The sequence below is a fragment of the Lygodium microphyllum genome, chromosome 1 (genome assembly GCF_053477565.2).
Source record: "Lygodium microphyllum isolate KBCC chromosome 1, Lygodium_microphyllum_v1.1.10, whole genome shotgun sequence".
Taxonomy (NCBI): domain Eukaryota; kingdom Viridiplantae; phylum Streptophyta; class Polypodiopsida; order Schizaeales; family Lygodiaceae; genus Lygodium; species Lygodium microphyllum.
The window spans coordinates 95,229,396-95,238,624 of NC_141135.1; the positions used below are offsets into that span (position 1 = coordinate 95,229,396).

General features: G+C 41.4%; 1 protein-coding gene across 1 annotated transcript; it reads right to left on the reverse strand.

Annotated features, from left to right (window-relative positions):
- Nucleotides 1-6,246: 6,246 nt before the first annotated feature.
- On the reverse strand, nt 6,247-7,340 carry LOC148041425 (uncharacterized). Its single transcript, XM_087679244.1, has one exon. The coding sequence runs from the start codon at nt 7,022-7,024 to the stop codon at nt 6,674-6,676; it is 351 nt and encodes a 116-aa protein (XP_087535370.1). The 5' UTR covers nt 7,025-7,340; the 3' UTR covers nt 6,247-6,673.
- Nucleotides 7,341-9,229: the final 1,889 nt, after the last annotated feature.

The following is a 9,229-nucleotide window of genomic DNA, read 5'->3' on the forward strand; positions in this document are numbered from 1 at the left end:
TCCATAGCGGGTGATTCCGCAAAATACATATTAAATTAATAAACGTTTATGAGTTTTGAGTGTGCACTCGTAATAAATTAAGGTTAGGATTTATTTCTAACCAGTTGATTTATTTATGTAGCTGAAGACTGCCAGGTATTCACTTTTGTCGATTTAATTGTATTATTTTACTAACAATTGTGAATGCTTCAGTTGATGTATAGAGATAGCAACAGTGGCGGAGGAAAGCATTGGAGTCTAGCGAGTATTCGACCTATGGATTATATTTTGATAGGCGCCACACCTATATTTTGTCATGTCTATTGAGTCATTGATTATTTATTATTATTTTGTATGCGCCTATGCGCAGGATATGTTATTTCTATTTGGACATTGTGATTGGGCGTGCCAGACTCTTTGGGCACCGTCCATTAGCTTTATTCCTATTTTTGTAAAAGCAAACTCAAAAGCTAAAAGCTTGTCATATTTTTGTAAATTGGGCTATTATTGAGCATGAAGATGGAAATATACATAAAATACATGCTTTGTGAAGCGCTCACACAAGGCATGGGGGGAGATTGAACCCAATTGGTCTCTTGATCTTGTCGTTCATGCTTTTTACATTGTAATTTGTGCAAAAAGGTAGAGTTCATTGTTCTTGGAGACCTTCCGGGATTCCCTACGTGAGAATACAGCGACCGATCTACGCACCAAAGATGGTATATCAAGGACACACCACTTTTTTACCAGAGGATCATGAACTCAGGGAAGGTTTTCTTGGACGACCTCCAGCACGTATGAACGCTGCAAGCTGGTATGAGCTGAAAATGGTAAACCCGAAATCACATCCAAATGAAATACGACGGTTCTCAGTTTTCTACGAGTTGCCATATTGGACCCACTTACAGGTCAACCACTTGTTGGATCCCATGCATATTTTCAAGAATGTGGGCAGCTCGCTATGGGACCACATCACAGGAAAGAGAGACACTATAGGGTCACGAATGGATTTGGCCGCAGTCGAGTGCTGAAGGGGGAGTGCAGCTTCCTCACGCTCCTTGGGTTTTGTCTACCAAAGAAGAGCGCATTGTGAAGCAAGTAATCAAGTCTATCCGCACTCCAACGAGTATGATGCATTCTCTTAGGTCTGCATTTTCTAAAGATGACCAATTGTCAGGGCTAAAATCCCATGATTGGCATAAGATATGTCAGGTTTGTGGACAGAATGGATTGTAATTAGCGTGGGTATTTCGCAATTTGAAAAGTGACCATTATTCATAATGCTTTCTCATTTCTGGCAGTTTGTCCTATCGATCATGATCGCAGGATGCCTTACTCTAGAAATTCGCAAGGCCATTTTCAAGTTTTCGACTTTGGTGCAATGGATCTCACAGAAAGAGATTAAGAAGTCCTCTATTGAATCCGCAAGGCGGGGAGCAGTTGAGACGATCTGTCTCTTTGAGAAATACCTGCCCACTAGCATGCTCACGATACAAGTTGGTTGGTAGCATGGCGAAAGGTTGGTTGGTGTCAGAGGCGTTAGTACATATCTCACAATGGCTACCAACAGTGGAACCAGACAATGAAATGCTATGGACGCTGAAGGATGATGATAGGCTGACTGGAGATGTGGTGGTTGGAAATGGGGTAGAAAAAAGAATGGATGCCTCAATGGAAGAGAAGGTGAATCGCTTTTGTATGTTGCACCATGCCTCCATGGAGACGTGGCTCGCCAAGTACCAGATTGCAAGGCAAGATCGTGAGGAAGCGCGAGCTGAATTCCGACGCAGTACGTGTCACCGACCGATTCGATATCCCGAAGGCATGGAGGAGATGCCGCGGTTTATGTCAACACGATGGTTGCATGGAGCCTTGACCGCAGCATCTAGCGAAGGGACAGAGGTCTCAATGGAGGAGTGGGAGTTCTCGAGGGGATGTAGTCCAAAGGTAATGAGGGGTTTATAATGTGTCGTATCTAAATTTGCTTGCTATATCTAATTTGAGTGTTTCAATGTACAGTACAAAATATATAGTGCAGCGTGATCGCGCGGATGGCATTTTCGCGTGGAGCGTATTGACAAAACGCGCTCCACAATGGACTGCGGTGTCATGGCAAGGTTTGAGCAAGAGAGCCAGCGACGAGCAACGGATCCGAACACGGTTGTGGATGAGATGGAGCATTTTGGGAACTTGCAAAGCATTATTACGGTGGATTACCGTAGCTTCTCCATGATACTATTCGATGTGCAGTGGTTCAAAATGGTACTTGGAGGAGCTGGAGCAACAGTTCGACGAGGTCCATCTGGATTTCTCTAAATAGATTCCGAAAAAAAATGGACGGATTTGCGCGACACCTTTGTGTTGCCGACCCATTGTGAATAGGTGCAAAGAGTCATTTGCTTGCTAATTGTAATATGACATGGTTTATGTCATAATGGTTTGAACTCGCTTTGTAAGTATTTGTGAACAGGTAATCTTCTATCCAAACCCCCGACAACCTCGATGGTGGTATGTTATACCTTCAACTCCTCGAAGTGCGAGAGTATATGATCAAAGCGATGTTCCAGGCATAGATGAAGAAAATATGTAAATAGAGGGGTCGATATTACAAGGGGTGGAGGCCACCGCAAGCTTGGAGCCCTCATCGGCTAACAATGATGGAAATACAGAAGTCCAAGAATTTTTTGAGATCGAGACAAACTCATTCTTTTGTGGTGACATGTCTATCGACCTTCCAGTGTATGTAGAGTTGTGTCAGGAGATTAACATGGGACCATAGAATACTTCATTCTTGGAGAATTGTATTACTCAATTCGTTGTTTAGATCTTCCATAAAGGTACATAAGATATGCATTTTAAGAGGGATTTTTCAAAAATGATTTATATTACTGTGCTTTGTATAGTTTAAATTGATTATTCTAACATCATTTTTTATCTGTGCAGGTGACATTTTCAGGATGAGTCGAGGGATGAGCAATGAGGAGTTTCAGGACATGATGGCACGCATGTCTCTAGATCAGCTCGCGAGATTCAGAGAGATGGCAGACAAGGAGCTGTCTCGTTCTTCGTCAGGGCGCTCTACTAGATCTGCTTCAGCGCGATCAGATGCTTCAGCTCCGAGTAGACGATCTCGACGCTCACGACTTGGGCTAGAGGGAGGGACTGCATCGGGATCAGGGGGTGCTGCTGTGGAGACACGGACATGGTGTCTCCGTCTCGTCGTTCAGCTGGAGCTGCGTCACCTCCAGGATTTGTCACACTTGTGGGGACGTCTACTCCAGTTACTCCGGCTTTTGCGCAGCCGTCAACAGGTGGCACGCCTTTTGGTGGTACTCCTTTTGGTGGCACCCCCTTTGGTAGCACCCCTTTGAGTGACACTCCGAGAGAGGGTACCCCTGTCGGTACACCGGATGTACAGGGGTCTCCTGGATATGCCCAGGAGCGTGGATGGAGATGGGAGAGGACCCATCTTAGGTAGACTCCTAGGGATTATGGATACCTAGTTGATAGTAGGTCAGGAGCCATCATCATGAATGATGAGGGGAGGAGGGTGATGGCTCGCATGAGGGAGTTGTGCCAACAAGTTTTTCGGCACAACGTCCTGGATCATTGGAAGAACATACCGGAGGGGAGCAAGGACTACATAGTAGCATCCTTGCACGAGGAGTTTTCGGTGCCAGCTGCAGTAGATAGATTCTCTACGGGTTGGATGATGGATTGCATGCGTGCATACATGTCACATAGACGATCCGACGCACGCAAGGCAATCAAGAGTGGGGCTACAAAGCCCGAGTGGTTAGATGCAGACGACTGGCGCCGACTGAGGGAGGAGGCTACATATTCACCAGGACGTTGGAGTCAGTAGTGGGAGGCGGCGAGGGCACGACTCGAGGCCGGAGTGGTGCATCATCTTGGGAGTGGCGGCCACAGGACATATTTGGAGGACTTTGTAAGTTTCTCTTTTGTTTTGCTTATTTGTTTTTTTAAAATATTCTTTGTATTGACAATCATGTTTCTAACAGTTAACATTTTGTTTTCTTTGTAGCACTCCATTACAAATCGCGATCCGCAAGGCCTTGAGACTCGATATGCAGAGAGGCACAGTCTCAATGCATTGATCGACCGATTGTATAGACGCGGTGGCCCTGTAAATCACTCATCTTTCTTGTCCGTAGTTACCATGAGATATTTGAATGCATTATTGTATGATGGATTGATATGTTGTTTCTTTTTCTGTAGAATCCGTTCGATGCTCCTTTGTGGCGGGACGAGCTTTCGGGGGACAAGGATTTCTAGCTCGCCCTTGGATCCTTGGAGCTCACACACCTTTAGTTTTTAGTCGCCTGATCTATGTAGACATTTTCTATGTATTAGTGATATCCTTTCATGATTGTACCAATCACATTTTACGCGATCATGTATTTATTTCATGTATCAGTTTTATGATTTCAGTATACATTCTTTTTGTTTGCAAACGCTTTGTATGTAGTAGTGCAGAAACTATTTTGTATGGCTCTCATACAGCACACAGTGCTAGCTGCCCTGCCACAAATTTTTTTTTTCCATGTTACCGTCGCTATTTGCGTCGCAAATTTACTGCTCGGGTTGCTATTGGCCTCGCTATGAGTGTCGCAGCTTTACCGGTTGCGACGCATATAGCGACGTTTCTATGGCGTCGTCAATAACGACGCTTTTTGCGACGACAGGGGTAAATTTTGTTGTTTGTATTTTCGTCGTTTTAAACGTCGGTATAAGGTCTATATCTTGTAGTGAAATAAGTGGAAGAAGCAAATCAAGGAACGCCATATGGATTGTGAGGCCATTATTGAACCTTCAATAGCATGTGAAATACATCATGGTGAAGGTAAGTAGTGAATCTACAAAACTCTTGAGTTATTTGGTTTTCTTACTTGCATTAGTATAAGGAGTATGAGAAGAGAACTGTATGACTTGGAGATTGGAATGTGAGCCAATAGGTGAGAGATAATTGAGCCAAGGGTGTGAAAAGCTCTTGAAAGGATAAGAGTCTCCATCCAAAGTATTATCATTAACCTCTTGTAGATAGAGACCAATATCTCCCTTGAAACCTTACTTGAACAGTTGTGAGGCTTGCCAAAGTTCGTATAAAATCTCTAGTTAAGTGTTTGAGCAAAGGGTAAAGCAAGGTAAATCAATTTCTTTATTGTGGGAGATGTCTAAAATTGGTTGAAAACTATAAAATGCAAGAGAAATCCCTTTCCAACTCAAATACCCAAGACAAGACTACCAAGCTGATATAGGTTGTGACTGCAAAGTCAATTGTGGTGGCATTGATCAGGCAATCAATCCATATATAAGAGCTTGGGAGCTTGAGACTTAGAGAGCAAGAATAGACAATAGCAAGAAACCTTCACTAAAATACTCTCTACCTTTTGAACTCCCACAAGGAACTTCAAAAAAGATGAGATCTCTAGTAACAACTAGTTTTCTGCATTGCCCCCATGAAGAAAGGTGAACTTGGCAATGTAGACAACAGTTCTAGACTAAACCCCAAGCTAAGCTTGATACTAAAATCCAAGGCTTCACTAGATAAAGGACCGAGGCCTAGGCTCTTATACCAATTGTTACAATTCAGATAGGGATTAAACTTGGAGATTACTAGAAATATGGTGGGAGAGGAACTAGCTTTTTATAACCATAAATGTCTAAGTAAATATAAGGTGTTGCTTCTCTCTCTCTCTAGGCCCTTCTATATGATAATGAAGGCTTACAAAGCATGAGTCTCACTTAATAGTGATTCATGTGTGTTTCTAAGGCTAGTTATCAACACTCCATGATAGATAGGCCTTAGCGTACATTACACTTTAAGAATGCATAAATAATCCAATAGCAACCACAAAATGGAAATTAATTTTACTCAACATTTTTGGACAAATTTGTATCATCAATTGTCATATAGCCAAGATATGTTTGATACAACATTGATGGCAAATAAAGAAATGTTAATACTATAGTTGGTTGTGTAATCATTTGTGGAGACAAATTATCCCCAAATTATTTGCATCATCAAATGGGTTCTATGATGCTGCACAATTTGATAAATATTCTATCACAACTATAATTTTTTTAAAGTTTTGTAAATGTTAGAAGTACATAGGGCACATGCTTACGCAAATTCTCCTTAAAAGAGGATGATTAAATCTCAAAAGAGAGGATCTTTATATATCAATCTCATTTTGTAAGTGTGGGATGAAAATTAGAGTATGTATTAGTATTCTAAGACACATAAGAGAAAGAGTATCTTAGTAACGGTTCCTTGAGAAGAAGAGTACAAGAGAGGAACAAAAGTAGAGAGGAAACGAAGAGCTCCCTTGCTATGGAGGGTGTTATTAAAGGATATACACGATATGAGAAGTACCGTATCTCTTAATGGAAATCAAAGGTACCGTTTCAAAGCCTGTAATGCTCTAATTTAGGGAACGCTTGATCGTTCGACTGAGATTGCAAAGATAAACAAAAAGTAAAGAGGGTATGAGAGCTCGTCCCATGTGGCGCAGGGCATGCTTTTTATGTGGGTAGAGGGGATTGTTCAATGCTTGCGATGATTAGCAGCTGAGTGGGAAGGCTAGCAACGGCGACGAGGAAGTCGTCGCACAGCGGCATCTCACACAGTCGTTGCGACGGAAGATGAGAGAGAGAGAGAGAGAGAGCAGCGCTAAGTTGACTTGGGGTGCTCCTCTTCGGCTGCTGCAGCTGCCGCTGCCGGCGCTGCTTCGGACGCTGCAGCTGGCGGGGCGTGATTGGACGGCTGGTCGTCCACGTCGGTCAGGAACGTCGACTGCGACGATGGGAAGACGAGCTCCAGGCCGCAGAACGAGGCAGGGATGTGGCGACGATTGCCGCAGTATTCGTCCTCGCCGCCGTCGTCGTCGCAGGGTGATGCTGAGGCACTGTATGATCTCTTCTTATTCGACGATGTATCGCTGCAGCTGGTCCGCCATGCCGCTGGCGACAGCACGATGAATAACAATAGCAGTGCCAGGACCAACGCTATCACAGCCTCCATGCAGTTAATATATCTCGCGCGCGGGCGCGCACACACTGGCAGACTCTGACTCTCTCTCTCTCTCTCTCTCTCTCTCTCTCTCTCTCTCTCTCTCAGATCAGACCACCATAGCCTCAATTAAGCTAATTATCGAGTATTAAACTCTCTCTTGACCCATTGTCCAGATCTGTCACTCTCTCTCTCAAACGTTAACACATATTTATAAGTTGTACCTCTTTCTCAACCCACATAACCTTAGTGTAATGGGGTCGCTAAGGTCGTCATTCAGGCAAGATTCTCTCTCTCTCTCTCTCTCTCTCTCTCTCTCATCAGAAACCACATCAGTTTCTCTCCCGACCTCATCCTTAAAGTAAAGGGCTCTCTCGCCTTGTCTCCCGAGTCGCCCTCCCTCCCTTGCCGTAGGGTCGCTTTGTCATCCCTAGTATAAAGTGGGGACTCTCACATGACATCTTAACCATATGTTGTGATTTGTGGGGGATCTCACTTTTGCTTCAATTCAAGATTGGGCACACATTCCACTATGGAGGTTTAAAGCAAATGAGTAAGTCCTAACATTACAATCTTCTTTGTTCACAAATCCTCACCACACCTTCATCACATGACCATGGCCAAAAGCCTTTTTGCTACCAATAACCTATCCCCTCACCTCCATAATCACCACCCTATGAATTATTGGCCTTCTTTTTTACCTCGATGGCCTGCAATTGTGCTTGCTTTCACACCCATACCCTCCATTCTTCCCAAATGCCTCATTTTATTAGTGTCTTCATTCAACCAATTATGCAACCCCTTTTCTAGGTGCTAGTAAGCATTTTTGTCTACTTGTCATCATAACCCAAAAATATTGCTCATATTCCCCTTCATATGAATACGTGGCGCCTCTACTCCACAATGACTTTTGGACCACTACCTTGAGGTCCATAGTTTTCCCTTACAAAATAAAAAATTCACCTAATTTAATATAGCATTATCAACCATCAATACAATAATTAAGGTCCACTTCTCGACCATACTCATTTGCTTCTAAGAGTTCACATCCTCCATTGTGCCTAGTCCTTCAAGAATTCTATATTCTACTTTTTAATATGCTCTTAGTCTAGTTGTTAAAGGGTACCTTTCGAAGTTGATTAAGAATATGACATCGAAAGAAAATGAAGTTTACCTAATACTTCCAATTCTCAAAATAGTTAGATATACATAGGCTATTGTTCAATGCATGGAATATTGCATGCTCCACACATGGACAAATGTTAGACATTGGAAAATTAAGTGAAATAGACTCATTGAACTTTATCCACTAAATTAATCTTAAAGTAAACATTTTGTGCTAACATTCAAAGAAATCTTCTAGATTATGAGTGATTATGATCTATAATGAGGTAGCAACTTGTGCCATTTCATTAAGGAATACTAGGTGCTCTGCGCCTAGATTATCATCTTTGCACTATTAGCAAAGATCATCATATAATTTGCACTGGCTTTACAAACAATTAAGGCACTTTAAATTTTAAGGTACACTTCCTCTAGCAAGAGCGCGCACACACACACACACACACACACACACACACACACACACACACACTCACACTCACACACACACACACACACACACACACACACACACACTCTCTCTCTCTCTCTCTCTCTCTCTCTCTCTCTCTCTCTCTCTCTCTCTCTCTCTCTCTCTCTCTCTACAACCTACAATGGCTTGTGGGGACAACACATATAAATAATGTAAAACATAAATACTAATATGTCCATTAAAATTATTATTATTATTATATTCTACAAATGAATGAAACCTATTATTAGTATAATACAATACATTTTATACAATATAGTATCTAATATGTATTATATCATATTTTTTAATAATATGATATCATATAAAATGTATTTATTAATATAATATGTACATAATCAAATTGTCAATACAATATACTTATAATAATATGTTACATAATATATAATACAATATTAATATAAAATAAAATGTACTTTTGAAATAATAAGTGATGTTTTATAATGCATAGGTAATAACATAATATTCATATGATACATATACTAAATATTATATTATTAATATTTAATATAGTAAAACAAATCATTAATGTTGTGATTATCACTTTACAATACATATAATAATATGTTATGTATTATATATAATATTTACATACTATAATAATTTTATGAAAATGCATCAAC

Bases quoted from the DNA above. Each gene is read 5' to 3' on its own strand.
- LOC148041425 (XM_087679244.1), bottom strand. From the start codon at position 7,024: ATGGAGGCTGTGATAGCGTTGGTCCTGGCACTGCTATTGTTATTCATC.